Source organism: Melospiza melodia, chromosome Z, assembly GCF_035770615.1.
Source record: "Melospiza melodia melodia isolate bMelMel2 chromosome Z, bMelMel2.pri, whole genome shotgun sequence".
Lineage (NCBI taxonomy): Eukaryota > Metazoa > Chordata > Aves > Passeriformes > Passerellidae > Melospiza > Melospiza melodia.
This window is the reverse complement of record NC_086226.1, coordinates 82,087,638-82,112,510: the sequence shown is the minus strand read 5'-3', so window position 1 is coordinate 82,112,510 and position 24,873 is coordinate 82,087,638. Positions and strand designations below refer to the sequence as shown.

General features: G+C 57.4%; 1 protein-coding gene across 1 annotated transcript; it reads right to left on the bottom strand.

Annotated features, from left to right (window-relative positions):
- Positions 1–830: 830 nt before the first annotated feature.
- Positions 831–24,539, bottom strand: FRMPD1 (FERM and PDZ domain containing 1). The gene is made up of 16 exons (XM_063181407.1): positions 24,496–24,539; positions 24,249–24,378; positions 23,681–23,840; positions 22,068–22,170; positions 21,951–21,996; positions 20,483–20,590; positions 15,204–15,299; positions 13,445–13,570; positions 11,808–11,927; positions 11,348–11,484; positions 9,942–10,068; positions 9,639–9,734; positions 7,343–7,525; positions 6,190–6,337; positions 4,177–4,818; positions 831–3,271 (listed from the first exon to the last, which is right to left on the bottom strand). Exons 1-16 carry the CDS (start codon positions 24,537–24,539, stop codon positions 831–833), a joined length of 4,707 nt encoding a protein of 1,568 aa, XP_063037477.1.
- Positions 24,540–24,873: the final 334 nt, after the last annotated feature.

The window sequence follows — 24,873 nt, the reverse complement described above, 5'->3', positions numbered from 1 at the left end:
GTGCCAAGCCGCAGCAGGAGTGTGTTTGGTGCAGCTGAGCCGATGCGTTACCTCAGCCACTGCTGCCTCGTGGCCAGTGGCAGCAGGACCTGCAGGTCATCTGAGGTAAGTTTGGTTATGTGTTTTCATTCCTGTCTCACAGCAAACCCTTTCACAGCCCGGGGTGTGTGACAGGGGTGTGCAGGAGCAGGGGCTTTAACCCAGCTTGGAGGTTTAACCCAAGCCTGGGTTAACCCGAGGCTAAGCCACCACAGGGGCTCCGAGTGTTTCTGTGCCGAGCCCTGGGGGCTCTTGGCCAACTGGGTGTGGAGACAATCCCCGTCAGTCAGTCAGTCAGTGTCGCCGAGCCAGGGGACAGCCCTGTGCCCGCCGTGCCTGGCAGAGGTGCTGCCACAGGAGCAGCAGCACAGCCAGCACAGCCGGCACGGCTGAGGCAAAGCAGCTGGACTGGGATCACTGTGTTCCCTCGGCCACCCGGGCCTGTCACATTCGGGCCCGCTGGGGTTCGGTGTTCCATCAGTGCACAGCCTGCCTGGGAGCAGCGTGAGTGAAAGGCAGGCTGAGGGCTCTTCCCCACAGGTGGCAGAGGCAGCTGAGAGAACACGGCAAGCCTGACCAGCTGCACAGCCCATGGGACGAGCCCTGGGCAGGACACACACACTGCAGCGCTCCGAGAACAGCTGGGGCAAGGCTGCCCTCGGGGAGCCCTGCCAAAAGGTGTGGGCACGTCCTGCCGTGGCCGTCCCGGGCTGAGCAGTGCCTGGGGGACAGCCTGAGGTGGGCAGAGGGCACACACCTGGCTCTGTGCCCCCCAGTGCCCCCCGTGCCCGTCACAGCCTCGGGGACGCCCTGAACTGCTGCAGGAGGCAGAGGATGGCAGCGGCCAGGGCCACGTGCTGGCGGGCCAGCAGCTTGGCGCCCAGCTCGGGGCACACCTGCCCGTGCAGCTGCTGCTGCAGGGCCTGCACCAGCCGCTGGTAGGTGCCCACCACACGGCCCAGCGCCGCCCCCAGCTCCTGCTGGCGCTGCCCGCAGTGCTGGCAGTGTGCCACCTGGAAGCAGGTCACTGCCAGCTGCACCAGGCGGTCGAAGGTGGCTCTCAGGGCGCACTGCACCTCGGGCAGAGGCTGCTCCGCGCTCAGCAGCGCCTGGCAGCTGGACAGCAGGTCCTGGGAAGCCCAGCCCAGGGCACCCTTGCTCTCCGCACCCTGCTCCGCGCACTGGCGGTGCAGGGGGGTGGCCTGGTTGCCGCAGAGCTGCCCCACAACCTGCTGCAGCTCCGCGGTGTAGGCCAGGAAGCGTGAGAGATCCGCGGGGCTGGCCCACGCCTGCTGCTTCAGCTGCCCGAGCGCTCGCAGGTGCGGCTCCTGCCCTGCCCTGTGCCCAGCAATGCTCAACCCGCCCCCGGGGGTCCTGGCAAGGCTGCAGCTGCTGGAGGGGGGGCAGGTGAGGGGCCCTGGCAGCTGGGGGGGGCTGCTTTCACCCTCCCCCTGGCTCTGGGGCTGGGGGAAGCAGCTGATGTAGGGCAGGCGGCAGCCGCAGCTCTCCAGCCCGTGTGGGACGGGGGACAGAGGGGTCTGCTCGCCCTCCTCGGGGTTAAAACAGAGAAACGAGTGTGTTACAGCCCCGTGGTCTCCTGCTCCTGTCCCCGGGGCAGCTGGGACCGAGGAGATGGAGAGCCCTGCAGCCGGAGGCAGGCGGGAGCCCTGGCCCAGCCCCGCCGCCTGCCCCCGGGGAAGGGGAGCCTGAGCGCGCTGCGGCTGCTGCTGAGCCACGATCCCCGCACCTCCCGGCTGCCCTGCATCCCCGGGCTGCCCCGCACCCGGCCCCGAGCTGCCCACTAGCTCCCTGGCACAGCCTGCTCCTGCTGCGGGGGACGTGGGCACCTTCCTGCCACCAGCGCCGGCCCCGCTGCACCCACTGGGCATCACACAGCCCAGGGGCTCCGGGGGGACATCGGCCCTGTCCTGCAGGCTGTGTGACACCGGGCTGTGTGCCCCGGGGCTGTGGGACACGGGGGCTGTCCTCACGCCCAGCGCCAGCCAGGAGAGGCGCGTGAGAGCCCCCGGGGCGCTGCTGCAGCCTGCCAGGAGCTGGGCCGTGTCTGGGAGCCCCGTGTGCCCCTCGTGCACCCTCAGCGGGGCCTGCCTGCTCACCCCCTGCCAGCCCCCGGCCCGGGACACGGCCCCCTCGCAGCTGCTGCTGCCGGCACTGCCCTGGATGTCAGCATGGATCTCGCCATCAGTACAGCACTGACCATTGGCGTGGCACTGACCATCGGCACCGCCCAGGCTGTCGGCATGGCACTGACCATCGGCACTGCCCTCAATGTCAGCATGGAGCTGGCCACGGGCATGGCACTGACCCTCGCCATGGCACTGACCATGGGCACAGCACTGACCACGGGCACTGCCCTGACCATCAGCACCGCCGCTGTCGGTGGCACAGCTCTGGCCATGGGCTTTGCTCTCCCGACAGGGAGCCAGGGAAGGCTCCACCCTGGCAGGGAGCAGCCCCTGCCCCTGGGCTAGCTCCCGGGGAGGGGCCGTGCTGGGCACAGGAGCCGGTGGCAGCAGCAGGAGCTCGTCAGAAGGGCACACAACAGCAGAGGGCACAACGCTGGCCTTGTGCCGGGCGGGCACCACCGCACCCCGCTCCTCCTGTGGTCCTGGGCTCTGCCAGCCCGCAGCGGGCACAGGGCTCTCGTGGCTCACACACCCGGGACCTGCCTCCCCTGGGCAGCTCCACTGGGCAGCTCCCCTGGCACTGTGGGGAAGGGGCTCCAGGGACAGCAAAGGGGGCTGCTGTGGCTGCAGGCTGCTTTCCTCCTCCCCACCCTGGCCACCAGGAGGGTGAATGTCCAGAAGGGAGGAAACCAGCCATTCCATCACCGACTTTGCCCCCGTGGCGCCAGGCTGCGTGTCCCTCGGAGCAGAGCAGGGCTCTGTGCCAGCAGTGTCCCTCTGGGCCTGGGGGGCTGCAGGAATCCCCCTCTCCACGTCCTTCCCCGTGTCCTCTGCCGAGGGCTGAGTGGGTGGCCAGGAGCAGCAGCGCTGTGCGGAGCCTGGGGCAGCTGCAGGGAAGCTGACCTGTGAGGTGTAATCAGTTTTCAGGAAGGACCTTCTCTTCCTCAGGCTCTTGCTGCAGGTCAGCTCCCTCTCCTGGCCCTGCTTCTCCCTGGTCGAGGGGGTCTCCCCCAAGCTGTAGCACCTCAGCCTCTTTGGGATGCAGGAGGAGCTCCCTGTGCCCTCCCAGGATGCTGCATCATAGCCTGATGGCAAGAAAAACACAGAAATCAGGAAGTCATCTCAGGCAGCTGAATACCCTCACGCCTGCACAGAGGGCCCAAAAAGCTCCTGGCACTGCCCTGGAATCACAGGCACAAAAGTCCAGCAGCAATTCTGGGTTCCCAAGAGCAAAAGGAAATGATCTCTCGTGGGGAGTGGGATGTCAGAAAAAGGCAGAGCCTGGGTGTGGGGTACAGGATCTGGGGATGAGGGAGCAGCTCCACCTGAAGGCAGGTGTGGCTGGGACTCCCCAGGTAAATCTGGGCACAGCAGCAGCCCCAGGAGAGCACTGCCCGCAGCTGTAGGCACAGCACCAAGGAGAAGCATGGCCAGAGGTCACCAGATGGATTTTTAGGTGGTAACAATTTCCACAGTGACAGCTTTGCCTGAACACAGTACAGTGACTGCACATTACTATCAAAGCCAAAACTGTTCCAACGGCATGAATTACATTCCTAAGAGGTTCTGTTAATACTGAAAGAGCTGATTGCTTCAGGAACAGCAATACTCCCATTTCTGAGAAACTACAATGGTCAGGGAGCTGCCCAGCCCAGGGAATCCTTGACTCAGCTCTGAACCCAGCCTCCGGCCGGAGCACACCTTTGATCTCGCGGGGTTCATGTGACAATGCTTTACAGGTCTGGGACATTCCAGAATGCCTGAAAACTGAAACTACTGCAAACTGACTTCTCCCAGCACCCTGTGTTTGCACACAAGACCCCCTGCAATGTCACCGTAAGGGCGCTGAGGAGCGGCCTGCAGAGCACGGAGGGTCAAAGCTCCTTGCAAAGCCCCGCAGGAGCTCCGGGAGCAGGCAGGGCAGCCCGCAGGGGGACGGAGCAGGCAGCCCCGCAGCCCAGCCCTGCAGCAGGACCCGCCGTGCCCTTACCTGCCGGCGGGCTGAGCCGGTCCGCAGCATCGTAGAACTCCTCCTCGGAGCTGGAGTCGGCGAATCCCGGCGGCGGCCGCAGGACGGGCTCGCCGTGCCCCGCTGTCCCCGGCGGGGCGGGCGCGGGGGACGCTCCGGAGCCCGGGCCGCGGCTGCGGCTGCCCTGGGCGCTGCCCTCGGGCGGCGGGGCCGGAGCCTCGCCCTGCCCCGCGGGGCCGCCCCCGGGCCGCGCCTGCGGGCAGCAGAAGCCGCCTCCGGTGCCGCCGCCGCTGCCGGCGGGGCTGCCCGCGGCGCAGCCCGGCTCGGAGCCGCTCCCGGAGCCGCTCGTGTCCCGCACGGCGGGCGCGCAGAACCGCAGCGGCCCCGGCCCGGAGGAAGGGCGCGCGTCCGCCCCATCCTCCTCCAGCGCATCCCCGGAGTCGCTGGAGCCGCTGGTCCTGCAGCCGCGGCTCTCGGCGTTGGCCGAGTCGGAGGCCTCGGAGGCGCTGTCGCTGCCGGTGTCGCCGCTCGCCGCGGGGCCGCGGGGCTCCGCCGCTCCCGGTGCCGCGCCGCCGCTCGCCGCGGGGCTCCCCGGGCGCCGCTCCGAGCCCGAGCCCGGCTCGCACGAGTCCTCGGAGTCGCTGCAGGCTCGGGATTCATAGCCTGCGGTGTAAGCGAGCCGCTCAGCCCGGGCTGGGGCAGAGCCTGACCCGCGGACACGCGGGGATCAGAGCCCCCGGCCAGCAGGGCAGCGTGAGGATGGAGCTGCGGGTGCTCCCAGCCCAGAGCGGCTCCCGGAGCTCAGGGCAGGCTGGGGATGGAGCTGCGGGTGCTCTGAGCCCAGGGCAGGGTGTGGATGGAGCTGTGGGTGCTCTGAGCTCAGGGCAGGGTGTGGATGGAGCTGTGGGCGCTCTGAGCCCAGGGCAGCTCAGGACAGAGTGTGGATGGAGCTGTGGGTGCTCTGAGCCCAGGGCAGGGTGTGGATGGAGCTGTGGGTGCTCTGAGCTCAGGGCAGGGTGTAGATGGGGCTGTGGGTGCTCTGAGCCCAGGGCAGGGTGTGGATGGAGCTGTGGGTGCTCTGAGCCCCCAGAGCCCAGGGCAGGGTGGGGATGGAGCTGTGGGTGCTCTGAGCCCAGGGCAGGGTGGGGATGGAGCTGTGGGTGCTCTGAGCCCAGGGCAGGGTGGGGATGGAGCTGTGGGTGCTCTGAGCCCAGGGCAGGGTGGGGATGGAGCTGTGGGTGCTCTGAGCCCAGGGCAGGGTGGAGATGGAGCTGTGGGTGCTCTGAGCCCAGGGCAGGGTGGGGATGGAGCTGTGGGTGCTCTGAGCCCAGGGCAGGGTGAGGATGGAGCTGTGGGTGCTCTGAGCCCAGGGCAGGGTGTGGATGGAGCTGTGGGTGCTCTGAGCCCAGGGCAGGGTGGGGATGGAGCTGTGGGTGCTCTGAGCCCAGGGCAGGGTGTGGATGGAGCTGTGGGTGCTCTGAGCCCAGGGCAGGGTGTGGATGGAGCTGTGGGTGCTCTGAGGTCAGGGCAGGGTGTGGATGGAGCTGTGGGTGCTCTGAGCCCAGGGCAGGGTGGAGATGGAGCTGTGGGTGCTCTGAGCCCAGGGCAGCTCAGGGCAGGGTGTAGATGGGGCTGTGGGAGCTCTGAGCCCAGGGCAGGGTGTGGATGGAGCTGTGGGTGCTCTGAGCCCAGGGCAGGGTGTGGATGGAGCTGTGGGTGCTCTGAGCCCAGGGCAGGGTGGGGATGGAGTTGTGGGTGCTCTGAGCCCAGGGCAGGGTGGGGATGGAGCTGTGGGTGCTCCCAGCCCTCTCCAGCCCCCCAGAGCTGCCAGCCCAGCTGAGCCCAAATCCTCGGTGCCCACGAGCCTGCAGCTCTCACAGAGCCAGGGCGCCCTGAATGCTGGAGAAGCCCTCTGGGACCATCCAGTCCAGCCTCAGGCAAGCTCATCACACAGCCCTGGCCTGCTGCTGCAGGAGCTGGGCCATGCACCCATCCCTCCCCACCCCGTGCCACAAAAAGGCTGTTTTTACGGACCTTCCTCAGCTGAGACACGGTGCAGCTCCTGCTGTTTCTCTCCCCAGGTGAATATGGAGGCGTTTGCATCCACAAGGAGTCTGTAGTAGCCAGCGATGAGGCACACGAGGTCCTTTGCACTGTTTGACTCCAGCAGCAGAGTAAGCACCTTTTTTGGTTTATTTTCAGAGGTGTGGGGGAGAAAAGAGTAAAGAAGATTAGAATAAACAAATACAGATTAGAATAAACAAACATTGTTTGTACCACAGTCAGCAGGAGCAGGCTGCACAAGGACAAGGCACCCCCTCTGTCTCATACAAGAAGGCACAAAGAAGAGAAATTTATTTTTCTAGCCTTTTGTGCCTTTGCTGTGTCTCACTGATGGAGGAAAAAAATCACTTTTCCTCAGCACGAAAAATCACTTCTCTCTAGTAATTTTTTTTGGTTCTTCCTATGAGGTTTCCCTGCCGAGTGTGCTCTAAGCCTTTTATCCTGGTGACTCCCTGTTGGAACCCAGGAAATCCCTCTGGCTGCCCTGGAGGGCTCGAGCCCCTGCCTGGGGGGCTCAGAGACCCTGGCACAGAGCCCAAGACCCCTGAGCCTTTGATCTAGCCCTTGGAAAAAACAATTACCAACCTTATATGAAGAATTACAACTCAAGAGAGTTTCAGTAGAATAATAGTTTGTCATGGGGTGAAAAATAGATTTTTGAGGTTTTTAGAATGGGGGTTCAGGGGGCAAGATGGAGGAATTTGGGCATGCCTTGTCCTTTTTCCTTCTTCTTGGCCTCCATCTTCTGGGTGATGTTGGCACTTTGGGATTGGTTTAGAGTAGAAGCTCAGTGTCTAACACAGGTGATGGGTATTGGGCAGTAACTGTAAATATTGCACACGTAGATTTAGTATAAAAAGGTAACACTGCCCTGGGGCAGGCAGAGTGCCTCTGACTGTCCTGCTGGACGGACCTGGGCAGGGCAGGAGAAAGAATTTTACAGATAAGGAACAACAAACAACCTTGAGACCGAGAAATGAAGAGCTGTGACTGCTTCTTTGAGCACCGGGCTGGGAACAGAGACTCTGTGACACATCTCGGGGTCGCTGTGAGCAGCAGAGATGCCGACACCTGCCCTGGCCTCTGAGAGAGCCCGTGGTGCAGAGCCCCCTCGGGTGCTCACCTTCAGGTCCTGCAGGTAGATCTTGACGGTGCTGACGCGCTCCGAGTCCTCGCTGAGCTCCACCCTGCTGATGCTGGGGAACTCGGCCAGGCTGCTGGCGATGTTCAGCTTGCTGTTCACGATCTGGCTCACGCCGTGCCGGGCGCCCACCAGCAGCGCCACGTACGACTCCCGGTCCTGCAGCTGCACAGGGGCACGGGTCACACCTGGGCACGGGTCACACCTGGGTGCAGGTCACACCTGGGCGGGGGTCGCACCTGGGTGCAGGTCACACCTGGGCATGGGTCACACCTGGGCATGGGTCACACCTGGGCGGGGGTCACACCTGGGTACGGGTCACACCTGGGCATGGGTCACACCTGGGCGCAGGTCACACCTGGGCACGGGTCACAGCTGGGCACGGGTCACACCCGGGCACGGGTCACACCTGGGCACGGGTCACACCCGGGCACGGGTCACACCTGGGTGCAGGTCACACCTGGGCATGGGTCACACCTGGGTACAGGTCACACCCGGGCACGGGTCACACCTGGGCACGGGTCACACCTGGGCATGGGTCACACCTGGGTACGGGTCACACCTGGGCATGGGTCACACCTGGGCACGGGTCACACCTGAGCAGGGCCCCCTCGGCCCCCCCAGCTCCTGTGGGGTCCCAGCACTGACCCTCCTTCCACAGCAGCCCCCTCCCTGCCCTTTCCCCACACAGGGAGAGCAGCCTCCCGTGGCCCCAGGGGTGCAGCAGCCACCTGGTACACCCAGGGATGGGGCTGGCAGCAGGTGGGCACTGTCACAGTGTCCCCATATGGACCCAGCGAGACCTGCTGCAGGGTGGAAACTTCACAAAGACGTTTCTGGGCTTGGAAGATACATCAGTGCTTTTTGTTAAAGTGATACACTTAATGGAAAATGAATTAATGCACATATAACCTGGCAGAAACTGTTCAATTTGCAGGTATAAAAGGTGTAAAGATTAGCATTACTGTGACCCATGGGTGCCCCCCATCACTGCTCTGCTCCCTGTGTGACACAGCTCGTGCTCTGCAGCTCAGCACAGACCCAGCTGGGGACAGGCTGAAAAATCAACAACCCAAGAAACCTCTCATAGAAAGGCAAGAGTTCTTTTTTACAGCAAGATTTAAGGGTTGCCAGTGTTTTCCCAGGAGTTCGAAGCCTGCTCATATTTCCCAAGCACTTCATAACACACAAAGGATAGACAGGATTTATCTGGAGAGCAAGAGTGACAGTTTCCAATCAAAAAAAAAAATGCAAAACTGTTCTGCAGGCTGGTCTGTGCTGTGGACACTTCAGTGGGATTAAACTGATTTTCTCCAGCACAGCCCCTCACCAACACCCACCATGGCATCCCAGGGCAGGGAGAGGCACTGTGGCCACTGGGACTGCATGTCCAAAGCAATTCCACTCACAACCAGCTCCTACCATCGTGATGGCACCGAAAATCCCACTCACAACCAGCTCCTACCACCACGGTGGCATTGAAAATCCCACTCTCAAAGAGCTCCCACCACCATGGTGGCATTGAAATCCCACTCACAACCAGCTCCTACCACCATGGTGGCATTGAAAATCCCACTCACAAAGAGCTCCTACCATCATGGTGGCATTGAAAATCCCCCACACAACCAGCTCCTACCACCATGGTGGCATTGAAAATCCCACGCACAAAGAGCTCCCACCACCATGGTGGCACTGAAAATCCCACGCACAAAGAGCTCCTACCACCACGGTGGCATTGAAAATCCCACTCACAACCAGCTCCTACCATCGTGGTGGCATTGAAATCCCACTCACAACCAGCTCCTACCATCGTGGTGGCACTGAAAATCCCCCACACAAAGAGCTCCCACCACCATGGTGGCACTGAAAATCCCACTCACAACCAGCTCCTACCACCACGGTGGCACTGAAAATCCCACGCACAAAGAGCTCCCACCACCATGGTGGCATTGAAATCCCACTCACAACCAGCTCCTACCACCATGGTGGCATTGCAAATCCCACTCTCAAAGAGCTCCCACCACCATGGTGGCATTGAAAATCCCACTCACAACCAGCTCCCACCACCATGGTGGCATTGAAAATCCCCCACACAAACAGCTCCTACCACCATGGTGGCATTGCAAATCCCACTCACAAAGAGCTCCCACCATCATGGTGGCATTGAAAATCCCACTCACAACCAGCTCCTACCATCATGGTGGCATTGAAATCCCCCACACAAACAGCTCCCACCACCATGGTGGCATTGAAAATCCCACTCACAACCAGCTCCTACCATCATGGTGGCATTGAAGATCATCCCGCTGTACATCTTCAGCTCCCCCAGGATCTGCAGGTAGCTGAGGCGCACCTGGGCTGCGCTGAGTGTGTGCTTGGGGGGCAAGAGAGGGAACAGGGTCAGAAACAGGCTCTGCAGGCAGCTGCAGCAGGCACACAGCCTGGCACCAGCACAGCCAGCAGATGTGCCCACGGAGCCCCCCACACAGCCCATGGCAAGCACAGCACAGGGAGATCAGGGAGTGTGGGGGCAGAGAACAGCCCCAGGGGAGGGCACACCTGAGTGGGGATCACACACTACCTTCTGCCGAGGGTCCAGCAGCACCTGGTTCCTCTTGAGGTGGTAGCTGATGGCTTTCTTGATGTCCTTGCCTCGCATGTTCCGCAGCAGGGTGGGCGAGATGAAGTTCTCGATCCCCCAGTCCCTCCTGGCAGGAAGAGGGAAGGGAGCACAGGGGGTGCCAGCCACGCTGGCCCCACGGCACAGGGCAGGGCAGGGGCACCAGGCAGCCCTGGGGGGCTGTGGCACCCCCTGGAATTCAGTGCTCCCTGCCCTGCCAGCGCAGGACAGTCCCCATGTCCCCTCACCGTCCCCAGGATGGACAGTCTGTCCATGCATGCACCTTGCTTGGGTGACAGGATTGAGACATTGCAGCACTTCCTGCACCCAAAACGTGGGCCTGGTAATTAACTGGCCACCACACAGTGCCTGGTAATTAGCAAGGAGCTCATCACCGCTGCCTACAGCGGGGTCTCTCTGGGGCAGGAGCAGTCCGGGAGCACCAACGTGCAGCACAGCACACCTGCCCCTTCTGAAAGCATTGTTTGGTCATTTCCCCACAGATGCCAGTACTCCACATGGCCCAAAGGAGACGTTTCTGGGCTGCTTCTGGCGGATGCAGAGATGCGCTGGCTCTGCAAGGCTGGCGATTACACCCTCTCTCTGCAGACACTGCAATCAGTGCTGGCAGGAGCAGCTTGGATAACCATCACTGCCTGAGAGAGCTGCAGTTTCAGGGCCCTGGCCCTGTGACAGAGAAGAGCCTCCCTGTGCCTCAGGACACACCCAGGAGTTCACTGCCTGCACTGCTGAGGCAGGTCAGGGGGTTTGGGATTTGCAGTAATTACATATCCTCTGAACAGAGAGAAACACGGCTCTCCCAGGAAAATCCTGGGAAGCTGTGTAGAAGCTGTGGGAAACTTAGAAGAACAAATTCAGACCATTATCTCTCTTTCTGTAACCATTGTTTATAAATATGGTTCTCCAGAGGGCACTATTCATAGTTCACCAATAGTATAAAAAAAAAATTCCTAAAAGCCAATCAAGTCTTAAATCCACCATTATTTCTGTAAAACCTGTAGATTTGTGATAATAAAGTATCTTTTCATACACCATTATTTCTATAAAATATGTAGAGTTCTAATAATAAAGTGTCTTCGAATAATAAAGTGTCTTCTAATAGTAAAGTGTCTTGCCACCTTCTGATGAGGCTTCTGATGAAGCCTCTATCTCAGCTATATCAGTGGCCCTTCAGCAGCAGGGCTTGAGGACAGGGAGGCCCCTGAGGCCACCCTGCCCAGCCAAGGGGCTCAGTCCCCTGTGGCCTCCTGTGCAGAGCTGAGCAGGGGCCAAGCAGCCCCTGAGCCCCCCGTTGGGGCGCTCCTGCTGTCCCTGGGCTCGGTGGCAGGGGAGCAGGGGGCACTCACTCGATGTATTTCAGGGACACCTTCTGGGGCTGGGCACAGGCAGAGATCCTCTCCTGGATGTGCAGGGCAGCCAGGCGCAGGGCCACGCTGCACTTCATCTCCACTGCAAACCTCTCCTGGAGCACGTCGCTGCAGCTCTGGGGCAAACACAGCACAGTCAGGCCCGCAGGAGCACAAGGGAGCAAGGCTGCCAGCACGGCACAGCGCCACGCAGCCAGCCGGGGACATCCCCAGCCAAGCACACACTCCGCTCGTGCTCGTAACTTTATCTCTGATAAAGCTCACTTCGTTGATAAAGCTGATTTAAGAGTTCGAGGCAAATTGAATGGAAATGCCCTGATTTTAAGTGCTCTGCATTTCCATGCAGCTGAGCCACTCTGGGGCACACTCTGTTTTAAGGCACAAATGAAGATGGGCTGAGAAGGGATTCCCAGGCACAGAACCCAAGCCCCAGTGTCACCTGCAGGTACAGATACTCAAAGGCCACTGGGTCTTCCTGCATGAGGTCCAAGGGGTCCCTGGGGACAAAGCACACCCTGAAGAGGCAGCGGTAGTCATGAGAGTCTCTCTTCTGGACCACCTGCAAGAGAGAGAGAGGGGGTCACACTGCTGGGGAAGATGAAAGCCTTACAAATATGATTGTCTGGCAAAGGATTTTGAGAATATAGAAACTATAAGAGAGATTGAAATGAAAGCAAGCTTTGAGATCCCTCAGTTACCAAACACCAGGAAAACAATGACATAGCTGGCTGAAGGTGATCCCCTTTTGATGGAACAACACCCTCTGCTTGCAGACAGCTCCAAGGCTCAGAGCAGACCCTACAGCTTGGCAGAAGGGGCCCAAAGAGGAGTTTGTAGGGTTTAACATGTAACACAGGATGGTAATGTAATGATTCTTATAGGCTGTATGGAAATGCTATAGGATTTGTATCTTGTACTGGATTGGTTAGTGAGAATCAGAATATTCAACACAGAAGAAGATTTATTGTATTGTAACGGGAACCTCGCACTCTTACCCTTTTGCTCTCTTACCCCTTTTGGTCTCTTACCTTCTCATGCTCTCTGCCCCTCTCTTCTCTCAGGCCTGCTCTGAGCTGTGGCTGCAGCTCCCAGCAGGGCCCTGCACCCAGGCCCTGTGCAATAAACCCCAAATTCCTGACCTGGCCTCAGAGATCTCTCATCTCCTTCCATCCACACCATCCCAAACCCCTGATGCTCCCACACAGACCACCATCCCTCCCTCCAGAGTGCACCAGGAGCCTTTGCTCTGCAAACTCACAGGAATGGTTTAACCCCACAGGCAAGGGAATCGTGAAGATTGTCCTGAACAAACACAAGGAGACTTTGCTCGTGATTATAACTTTAGCTCTGATTCTTCTTCTGTTTTTTTCTTCTGCCTGCAGTAGTCCAGAAGCCCTTTGGCAGCAAGGCCTCACTTAAACAGCCACTGATCCCAAACACTCACAGTGTCACCAGGACAGAGGCTCTGGGGCTGTGTGATAACAGCAGGGGAAGGGGCAGCCTGCTCTGCTTTGGAGCACAGTCACGAGACACAGCAGCCCTAAACAGACCCTGAATCATCCCTGTAATGTCAGCACAATGTCAAGGCTCTGAGCTATCCATCAGCATATTTTATTCTGGGCACATCCTGCCCAGCAGAAATCCTCTGACCCCTATGCCCAGTGCTGTGAGAGCGCCAGCCCCTGGGGCAGGGCTGGAGCTGGGTGATCCCTGCGTGTGCCTCCCCGCTCAGGGCACCCTGTGTGACCCTCTGCAGGGGCTGCCACCCCACAAGCCCAGCAGCAGGGAGCTGGGGCGCTGAGCAGGCACCCCTGACAAACCTGCAGGGGCAGCAGCACCCCAGGGGCTCACAGGACACGGGTGCTGGCTCAGGATTTAATTTAACCCAGCGGCCCAGGGGTGCTGCTGTGTGTGTGGGCACTGCTCCCAAAGTGCCTTCCCCGGGGCGTGGGGTGTGAACGCCATGGCAGAGGTGGATGGCAGCACTGGGGACAAGGGCTTACCCCTCTGGTGACCCCTGTGCCCTCGCTGCCCTCTCCGCAGTGGGGCTGTGGGACACACAGGGGCCCTGCTCACCTGAGCAATGAGCTCCTCCTCGTGCAGCAGGTGGATCTTGGCCAGGTTGTACTGCTCCTCCAGCACCAGGGCGAAGTGGGCGATGCTGCGGATGGACAGCTTCTCCTGCAGGGTCAGCACGATGTCCTGGCAGGGCACAGGGCCACACAGAGCTCAGCCGGGCCCCAGCCCTGCTGCAGGGCTGCCCCTGCCCGAGCCCGGCCTGCAGAGCTGTGGGGGCAGACACAGGCACAGCACCATGACCCAGAACAAGGTGGGCAAGCTGCAGGCCCCAAGGTGTCACAGGAATCAGACCCATCTCTGGAGCTGCCCGTGCTGAGCTGCCTCACTCTCACAGCTTTGCGTGGGGGCGAGCACCTTCTGCCCCCGCTGAGGGACAGAAACACCCCGGGTGTTTGCTGTGTTTGTTGTTCTCGCTTTCTACAACTCTGCAACATTTTGGATCCCTGGAAGTGTCCAAGGCCAGGCTGGACAGGGCTTGAAGCAAGTGAGAGGTGTTCCTGCCCAAGGTAGGAGCTTGGAACTGGTCTCTAAGGTCCCTTCCAACCCAAATCAGTCTGTGATTCTGTGATTTGTGAAAAAAAAAACCAAACGAAAAGGAACTTGTGAAGAACGCTTCTCTCCAATAAAGAAGAATTTGAGACTGGAATTGTAAAAATCCTACCACATCTGACTGAAATTGGTGTTTCACTTTGTATTAGAGAATTCTGTCAACATTCTAACTGTTATGGAAGTAACGAGGTTTACTTTTGGCAAGAAGAAAATACCACTTCAGGCTTGACTGAGCACAAATTGAAACAGAAGCCCTCGGGCTCACTCCAGCCTTTTGAGGCAAGCAAAAATGTTTGACTCACCTCAGTTTTAAGCCAGGATGTCTCAAAACATAGAGGAATTTCAGGAAACACCTGACTTGGGAAGCATTTCACTCATTTAGATATTTCTGGAGGGCAATTGTGAGGGCTGCTCTCAAAAATTGGGAAAACTTATTCCATGTCAGAGCTGAGCAACTCAAGCCAAAGACGAAGAGCTAATCCATCCATTAGAAATTAAACCCTTGGGGAACAGGCATTCAAATATCTCTTCACAACTCTCCTTTCCTTTCTACCTCCTTGCTTTATTTCACTACTTCATTTTTCTAGACCCTGCAAGTCAAAAGACTTGCAGACACTTACTTGCCTGAGAGCCCACAATGGTTTTGTGAAGCTTGAAGGAGCTAGACAAACTCCTCCTTTTCTGAGGAAAGTTTTCACTGCACGATAAATGAAATCTCTTTGTGTTTCCCTTTAATATACTTTCAGCCTGATAGCCCCAGCATGCCTGTCCATCGTGAGTCTCTCCCACAGTATCTGCACCGGGCAGGACACCAGCTGTCCTTTAGGTAATTTATGACCTCCAGCCACTGGCCATGGCCAAATCCTGCCACGTCCAGCATCAACCCTCAGCAGCTCCAACGCTCAGGCCAGCAAAGCTGGGGGTGTGCAAGGCTGTGTCCAAGCTGGGTGCACGGCTCTGCAGAGCAGCATTGTGCTCTCAGGGGAGTGATCTGAGGGAGGATCATTCCCTGTGTGCTGCTCTGGCACCTGAGGGGCTGGATCAGCTCTCATGTCTGCAGAGGGGAGCATCCTTACAGCGCAGAGCAGGGCTGGAGCTCAGAGACTCAGCCCAGCCAGCAGTGCTCAGTGAGCTGGGGGGCTGCAAGGGCCCTGCCTGCGGCTGTTTGTGGGGCTGGGGGGTGGGAGCAGCCTGCAGAGCTCCTTACCTTCACCGTGGTGCTGCTCTCAAAGCGGAACGCCTTGGTCTGCCCGTTCTCCAGGTACACCTTGAGCACGTTGGGCATGAACAGGAGGGAGCTGCCCTGCAGAGCAAGAGCAGCAGCTGCACCCTGGGGCACCCAGCCTGCGGCCCCAGCTGCTCTGCCTGCCTCTGCAAGGCCAGGAAAACCCTCCTCTGCCTTGGACACCCTCTCCCCCAGCACATGATCGGGGCTTGCTCCTGATGATGGCTCTGAGACAGAGCAGAAACTCTCCAGAGTAGAAACCCATTCTGATTTAGGTGAAATGTGCATCTTTGGGTCTGTGGCTGGAAAACACAGTTATGTAGCCTGACTGCAAAAGCCTAGGCTCAGGGAAACTGCTTCAGTGAAGGACAGAGAGAAGGGGGGAGACAGAGGGTGAGAGAGAGAGACAGAGACTGCTGTGAGAGCAGGCCAGCCTGACCCAGGAATTCTTCCTGATAAAGCAGAACCAGCAGTGAATGTCACTGAAATTTGTAAAATGACTATGTATGAACCTATTGTGAAACTGTATGCAGATGTGTTTGAGAGGAGGATGAAAAGGGACCTGGAGTTCCCAGAAGTACACGTGGCTTTTAAGGAGAGCAATCTCCACATGTGTCCTGCAGCAGGCATCTTGCCATCATCAGCCAGCAGTGCCCAGGCTGAGAGCAGCCCCCCGCTGCCACGGGAGCCAGGCAAACACACAGCGCTGCCTCCACCGGCCCTGCCCCGGCACCTGCAACCCTGGCACGTCCCAAAGCAGCAGGGGATGCCACCTGAGTGTCCTCAGACAGGTCCCAAACACGTGGCAGAGGACAGGACACCCTCAGCCAGAATATCTCTGCTGCCTGGCAGAAACACAGCGCTGCCTCCACCGAGCCCTGCCCTGGGATCTGCAGCCCTGGTGAAATAGAGATTTTTGGAGCTCGCTTGAATTAGCAATGTGAATTAAGCATTTAAAGTTTAGCCTGTAGAACTATGTGTTGAATTTTAACCTTTTTACTTAAGAAACCTCTGCCATGGTACAAAGGGCATAGGGAAATGCAAATTTCTGAAGTTTCTTGCATAAAGAACAATACCAAAGAAGACTAAGAGATGCAAAAAGCCCTGCTCTGAGGCTGGCTGTTAGGGTACACCCAGGGCTAAGCAGGCTTGTTGTTTCCATTAGGATTAGGGCTGGGATTAGTGGGGTTGAGGTTTCACAGTCCTCTTAGGAGGGTGGTGAGTCATAGGGGGAAGGCTAGGGCTAAGTTTATAGATAGTTGGGTGGTTGGGGTAAATGTGCAGGGTGGCAGTCCTAGAAGATTAACAAGTAGGAGGAAGATGATGAGGGATGTTAAAATTAGGGCTCATTTGTTTCATTTTTTTGTCCAGGGGTGTTATTAGTTGTTTTCTGACTAGGTTGATAAACCATAGCTGGAGGGTTACTAATTCATCGATTGTCTAGGGAGGGTGGTAAGAGAGCTGGGAATGTTATTGAGATGAGGATTAATGGGATTCCTAGGAAGGATGGGCTTGAAAGTTGGCCGAACAAGTTTAAGCTCACGGTCAGGTTCAGGGGTAGTGCTCGGAGCGATGGGTGGTTTGCTAGAGGGGCATCTCTGCTGCCCTCCAGCTCACCCCTCGGCAGGGAACGCACCTTTCCTGCCAGTGCCACCCTCCCTGGCTGCTCAGGGCTCACCCTCCGCCCCGGCGCTCCCACTCTGCCTGTCTGCCTCACGCTCTTGGGCCAGCACGCTGCTCCCACCACCTAAAGGGGCTGTCTCCTTGCCAAGAGACCCTCAGCGCTAAGAACGGCGCTTCTAAGATGGTCTGTCTGTGTTTCACTCGCTGTGCCTCACGTTACAGACCTCACAGCCTCCAGACAGACAGCCCACAGCCCCTGAAGTGCTGCCAGAGCCAACAAGAAACACTTCTGAATGCCATCCTCACTCCTCTCACAGCCATTCTGGGGCTCAAGCTGCCTGCAGTCACCACCGAGGGAAAACAAGAGAACGCTGCTGCTCTTCTTGTAGCCCAAATTCTGGGCTCTTTACTTGCCCAAACACATCACCACTCTCTGGTCAGATCCAACTACCCAGCTGGCACCATCGTATTTTCTGGAAAAAAAATTTTGTTCTTAGGATTTTTTCTCCTGGGAAGCTGAGAAGCCTCAGAGGAAAAGGAAAACATTATTTTATTTGCTCCTTTCATGTTTTACTGCTTTAGAATGTAGTTGAAGAGATTGATTATCCAACGTGTGAATTGTTTTTACTTAATGACTAATCACTGCTTAGCTGTGTCGGACTCTGAGGAGAAAATAATAAGTTTTCATTAGTATCTTGTTAAGCCTTTTGTAAGTATCCTTTCTCTATTCTTTAGTATAGTTTTAGTATACATATTTTTTATATATTTATATTTTTATATATTTATATTTTTAATATATATTAATATAATATAGTAACATATTATTATATTATAATTATTCTATTTTATATATAATAAAATGATGAATCAGCCTCCTAAGAACACGGAGTAAAATTCCTCCTTTCTTGCCACGGGGGACCCCACAAACACCACACCAGAGCCCCCTGAGGTTCCTCTCTTTCGGTCAGAGGCTGCTCCCAGTTAACCCTTCATCTCCCGTGCCCCTGCCGTGCCCCGGCCCACGCTGTCCCCGGGGCACTGCCCGGGATGTGGAATCCATCACCGGCCGCAGAGGCAGGAAAGCAGCGAGGCTCATGAACAATTCATGTTCCAGCCGGCGGGGTCGGGTTTCAGCTGCAGAACCAGCCGCGAGGATCACTTAGCCCTGCTCCATTAGGATGACAAGAGCGGTATATTTACTGAAACTGGAGGCTGCACGCCTTTCAGGGCCATAATGCCCATTTTGGCTGCCTGAGTGCGTCAGCCCAGGAAAGGAGAGCGGCCCTAAAGCACTCAGGGCTGCCGTGGTGCAGAGTGCTTTTCCAGAAAGGAATCATAAATATGCAACAAATTTATTTACCCTTCCTTTGTGCTAATACCTCGCTGCTCAAAACAGGTTACACATCCAGATGGCGAAAAGGGAACCTAACACCAGGGACCCCAGCATCTGAATTAATTTTCCTGCCTTTGTGCTGTCATTAATTTAATGGCAATCTAAACACTGACTGTGTCCCTGCTGTGCACTTGCAGAGGTTTGATCAGCTCAGACAATGCTGGCAGAGGCTTTAGGGCAGCTCGGGGTGCAGCATTCCCTCCACAGGTGCCTTCTTTAGGCAATGACAAGAGGTCCTTTCCCAGACCCACTGGGACCCACCCTGCCATGTGCTGGGGAAGATGAGACAGGAAAGCCTTACAAATATGATTGCCTGGCAAAAGATTTTGAGAATGTGGAAACTATAAGAGAGATGGAAATGAAAGCAAGCTTTGAGATACCTCAGTTACTGAACAACTGGAAAACAATGGTGTGGCTGGCTGAAGGTGATCCCCTATTGATGGAACAACACCCTCTGCTTGCAGACAGCTCCAAGGCTCAGAGCAGACCCTACAGCTTGGCAGAAGGGGCCCAAAGAGGAGTTTGTAGGGTTTAACATGTAACACAGGATGGTAATGTAATGATTCTTATAGGCTGTATGGAAATGCTGTAGGATTTGTATCTTGTACTGGATTGGTTAGTGAGAATCAGAATATTCAACACAGAAGAAGATTTATTGTATTGGAACGAGAACTTTGCTCTCTTACCCCTTTTACTCTCATACCCTTTTGCTGTCTCACCCTCTCACCCTCTCTCCCCCTCTCTTCTCTCACGCCTGCTCTGAGCTGTGGCTGCAGCTCCCAGCCGGGCCCTGCACCCAGGCCCTGTGCAATAAACCCCAAATTCCAGCAGGATTTGCAAAGGGCCTGGGTGCAGGGGAAGGATCCCCGGGTCCAGAGGGACACCGGGCACCTCTGGGGGCACGGCCCAAGCTGCTCTGCCCGGCCCTGCCCTGCGGGGAGGAGGAGGAGCGCGGTCCCCCGGGCAGGTGACACCCACAGCACACCTGTGTGCAGGGGACAGGGAGCAAACCCTGCCCTGGGAGGGTCTGAGCTGCACCAGGGAGTTCCTCCTGCCACAAAGGAGAGCAGACAGACAGACAGACAGACGGACAGGCAGGGAGAAGGGAAAGGGCCAGCAGGTGGTTTGCCACTGCTGCCAAGCAGAAAGGCTTGGACAGACCTGGACAGGTGAGCAGCACTGATGAGCAGGGGGCACAAAGGGGCAGTTCGGCCGCTGGGGTTTTCAGTCTGAAAGACACGAGGAAAGGTCGACAGAGCTAATGACTCACAGCTGGCTCCCGGGAGCTTAGAAAGCTACCCAGATGGAGCAGGAGACGTTCAGGAGCTGTTCACAGTTTGGGGGGGACACAGGAGTTGTCAGCTGTGCCACAGGGACACCAGCAGGGGCAGGGCCATGGGCAGAGCTGTGGGCAGCCAGCTCAGCTCCAGGAGCAGCAGTATATGGTAGAGATAATTCATGCTATTAATGTATAAAATATTGCAAAATCCAAACTATGTCTTTTGACCTTCCTGGCCGGGAGCAGTGTCTTATTCATATACATCTAGTTCCCGGACGCACGTTAAGATAAACATCGAAGTTTTAACGTAAAAGTCGAAGCTTCCAGGACAATAATCACCGGCTTCCCCGGGTCGCCCGGGCCCACCTAAGAGTGATTATCGCCTCCACGATTACATCTGTCGAGATAACCGACGGCGCCATCCTGATACATGTGAATATACGGCTTCCCCGGAGTCATTGACAACATCGAGACACCTGGACTGAGCCTTTGTCCACCTCTGCACATGCAAAGCCTCGGTTATGCGTGTGAAGAGACACAAAGAACATTCGGTCATCTCTGCCTCGGGCAGGATAAACTGTACAAGAGCTCGCTGAGCAAGGCAGCATTTGTGAACTGGGGAAACTCTGACGCTCAGAGATCAGAGCTGTGTGTTCATCCAGTGCCAATCCCGGGCTCGACGCTGACTATTTGGCTATGGTGGTTTCGACAACCGAACCTCGGTCTCACAGACAAATTAATAAATCTTTGCTAAATTTTCTTATAAATTTGGCTCACGATTTGATAATTTATAACACCAGTCACCCGAGTAAGCACATCCAAGCCAAAGCCCCGCAGGTGCCAGTGCTTCCTCCGTGCCCCGATCAGCCCCGGCCGCAGCAGGGAGCGGCTGTGGGGACCAGGGCAGGGCAGGGGGCACAGCAAGCCTGAGCCCCCTGCCCGGGCAGAGCCCCGCGCCGCGCTGACCTGCGAGTGTCCGTTCAGCAGCACCTCCTCCGCGAACCGCACTTTGACCGGGTTGGTTTTCAGCCTCGCCCTCTTCTCCTCGGTGAGGAACGACGATTTGGGGCCGCCCTGCAACGACAGCGGGGCTGGGTTGGGGCAGGGCCGTGCGGGGCTGCTCACCTGCGCTGCCCGCACACACCTGGAGCGGCGTCCCAGGGAGCCCCTGCGCTCCCGGCCCCTTCGCACCTTGCTCCAGATTGCAATGCAAGATGTTTTCCATTACCATCTGTACCGCAGATTACCTTTGTCAATTGGGCAGTCTGCTTTATCTCTCTCTTTGAGTGACCACATTCACACCTCCCTGGGAGGGGACATTGCTGATAACAGACTATTGAATGTCCCTGCATGGCTGATAAGAACTATAACATCCCATTGGGAGATGTGAGCCCAGAGGGAGGAGCCAAGCATTGATACCCAGATATAATCCAGGGGGAGGAGCCAAGCATTGCTGCCCAGATATAATCCAGGGGGAGGAGCCAAGCATTGCTACCCAGATATAACCCAGGGGGAGGAGCCAAGCATTGCTACCCAGATATAATCCAGGGGGAGGAGCCAAGCATTGCTGCCCAGATATAATCCAGGGGGAGGAGCCAAGCATTGCTGCCCAGATATAACCCAGGGGGAGGAGCCAAGCATTGCTACCCAGATATAACCCAGGGGGAGGAGCCAAGCATTGCTACCCAGATATAATCCAGGGGGAGGAGCCAAGCATTGCTGCCCAGATATAATCCAGGGGGAGGAGCCAAGCATTGCTGCCCAGATATAATCCAGAGGTTTTTGAGACACCAGCACAGCTTTCTGCAAGGGATTCCCCAGAGGAACAGCAGCTGTCTCTCCTCCCACTGGATCTTCAGAGGAAGAATACATCCTTCTCTACAGATCCCCCTGCTACAGCAGAACCACCCCTGGCACTGGAGGAGGGCTGAGCCACATTTCCAATGGGACTGCCACCAACACCCTGACCCACAGGGAGTCAGGTTGGGTTCTGACTCTGGCAGTGTTGCTCTAGTGTACTGCATTGTTCATTTTATCCTTTTATTTGTTTCCTTTCCCTATTCAAGAACTGTTATTTCCTGCTCCCATATTTTTGCCTGAGAGCCCCCTTAATTTAAAAGTTATAGCAATTGGGAGGGGTGGGGAGGGTTTACAGTCTCCATTTCAGGGGAGGCTCCTGCAGATAGGGGCACAGATCAGGATTTGGGAGGCGCCCCCGAGCCCTCTGGGCATCCCAGAGCCCAGCAGGGCACACGGGGCAGAGCCCCTTCCTGCTGCCCGTGCCACCGCACCCGGGGCTGCCACAGCCGCTGCCCACCCTGCCAGGGCTGGCTGTGGCACTGAGGATGCTCAGGGCACCCCCACGGCCCTGACCAGCCCCTGCCAGCACAGCCACCCCTGCCCGTGCCCGGGTAGCCAAGGAAGGGTCACTCACGGCCGTGCAGCGCAGGACGGTCAGCAGCAGCTCGTCACCAGCGTCCCTGCAGAGGGACACACGGTCAGCACGGGGACACCGCGGCCCCGGGGACACGGGGACATGTGTGTGACGCACCTGATGAGGCTGGCGGCCCGCTCCACCGACAGGCCCTCCACCGTGCTGGAGTTGATCATGATGAGCTGGTCCCCGGGCTGCAGCTTGCCGTCAGCTGTGCTCCCTGCAGAACGGAGCGGAGTGGGGTGAGGCACGGGGAGCCCCACCGCCTGCCAGGGCAAAGAGCTGCTCACCCCGCATAAACAGCCCTCTGAGATCAACAGCACAGACAGAAATCTCCCCAATCACCCTCTGAGATCAGCACCACCCCGCAGAAAACCTTTGAGATCACCACCACAGCACAGGAACCCTCTGAGATCACCACCACACTGCAGGAGCCCTCCGAGATCACCTCCCAGCACCTGCTGCCCTCAAGAACCAGCTGGCTGGCAAAATAAAAGGGGCTGAAGGGCACTGGGGGCTGACACCACCTGGTGTGTCCCCGCCTGTGTCCTTGTCCCCCACCTGAGCCTCCCTCTGCCCGTGGAGAACCCCCCAGGATCTGTCCCCTTGTCACAGCCCACCACACTGGGAACCAAGCAGCCATGGGATCCCACCAGCAAAGGGCTGGCTCAGAAGGACAGGTTTTGTGTGTTTCAGGCTTAGTAAACTGAAGGGCAGGTTTCTTTGTGCCTCATCTTTAGTAAAATATTGGTTCTTTCTGATTAGGAGAACAGAGAAGCACAGCAGAAAAAACCCTCTTTGTACTCCCCACAGCTCTCAGGTAATTCCACACGGGAAGGGGCACAAAGAGAAGTGGGAGTGACAGAGGGTCCCTGACCTGGCCCAGAGCCCAACCAGCCCCCAAACAGAGGGCTGACACCACACCAACAGGTGAAAATGGCGTGGTTTTGTGCACACATTAAAAAAAAAAAAAAAAAAACACCAAACAAAAAAACAACTTAGAATGAGAGGTTTTGAGTTACACCCATCGCCTTCTATAGCTAAATATTAATCTGGTTGATTTCAGCACTGCCTGCATCCAGCAGCAAAGCCCTGTGTCACGGGGCTGAAAGCCCAGGGTCTGTTCAAATCACCGTGGCCACAGTGGAGTAAGATGAAATTCTATGAGATAAGATTAAATTCTTCCTCTGAATTTCAGATAAAACACTAGGAAGGACTTTGAGCAGCTCTCTGCATCAGGAAGGCCAGCAGTGAGCGAGCACAGGTGAGGGACACATGGGGACACTGACACTGGCCTCAGACTGGGAGATGGGACAAGTCCTGGTGCCCCTGGGGGCGAGCTCAGGGCTCTCACACCAACAGAAACCAAAGCCAGCAGCTCATGCCCACACCAGCAGAACCCACAGCCCTGCCTGCAGTCAGTCTGTCCATCCCCACACCAACAGAACCCACAGCCCTGCAGTCAGTCTGTCCATCCCACAATAACAGAACCTACAGCCTTGCAGTCAGTCTGTCCATCCCACAATAACAGAACCCATAGCTCTGCAGTCAGTCCATCCATGCCCACACCAACAGAACCCACAGCCCTGCCTTTAGTCAGTCTGTCCATCCCATGATAACAGAACCCACAGCCCTGCAGTCAGTCCATCCATCCCCCCACCAACAGAACCCACAGCCCCGCCTGCAGTCCGTCCATCCCTCCATCCCCTGGTGCTCTGTCATCCCCACACCTGCAGTGATGGAGGCGATGGTCAGCGGCAGCCCGGGGCAGATCTCGAAGCCGTAGTGCTGCAGCACCAGGTCCTTGTACACGGTCACCGTCACCTTGGCCCGGCTTGGGGGCTGCCCTGCACTGTCCCCAGTGCTGTCCATCGCTGCCACGCTGCCCCTGGGCCACCAGAACACACAGTCAGACAGGACACAACCACAGACAGCTTGTCCAAGGATGCACGCTGTGCCTGCTGCCCAGGGGCTGCCCCAGGGCTCTGCAGGAGGCTGTGAGCACAGCTCAGCCCAGCCCAGAGGTCACACAGAAGGAGAGAATGTCACACAGGTGTGCCCCAGCACAAGGCATCGCCTCCATCCACAGGGAGCAGCAGCACCCTCACCCAGTGAGGCAGCACGGGAGCTCTGGGCCGTCCACTCAGCCCATGGGTGTCCACTCTGTGCCCACTCTGTGTCCACTCCACCCTAATGTCACTCCCAGGCCCCAGGGAAGGGAAGCAGCCGTGGGCCAGGGTCCCTGGCAGTGCAGCCCAGGCCAAAACGCGGGCCCACAGGGAGAAGCACGAGCCCACCTTCAGGAAGAGCCAGTTCCAGTGGAGCAATGCTGCATTTCCTCCTCACAAAACCCCAGCAGAGCACGGCAGGAACGGCAGCCCCTGGCAGCTGGGGGGGTTGCTCACAAACTGCTGCTGCTGTTGTGTTTCTGTGAGCGCATTTCCCAAGGACAGACACAGCGAGCAGGCCGCGCAGGCCGCGCAGGCCGCGCCAGCCCCAGGGGCGGCCTCTGCCCCAAGGTGCTCCCTCCACAGACCCCACTCACCTGGGCAGGCTGTCCCGAGAGCGATGAAGCCATTTTGCTACCATTTGCTCTATTCTACATGCTTTTCGTGTATGGATTAAGCTAGTCTCCAAATCTCCCATTTACCTGGAACTGACAGAAATCACAGGGAAACGGTGACTGGGGAATTCTTCTGGACAGCTTTCAGCACTACCAACACTAACCCACAACCCATTTCAAGATATTACATGATATTACATGATATTACATGATATCACATGATATTACATGATATTACATGATATTACATGATATCACATGATATTAAATTATATGAAACTATATTAAATTATATTAAACTCAAAAAGATCAGCTGGCACGCTGTGGAGAGCAGGGCCCTGGCAGAAGGTGACACCTGTT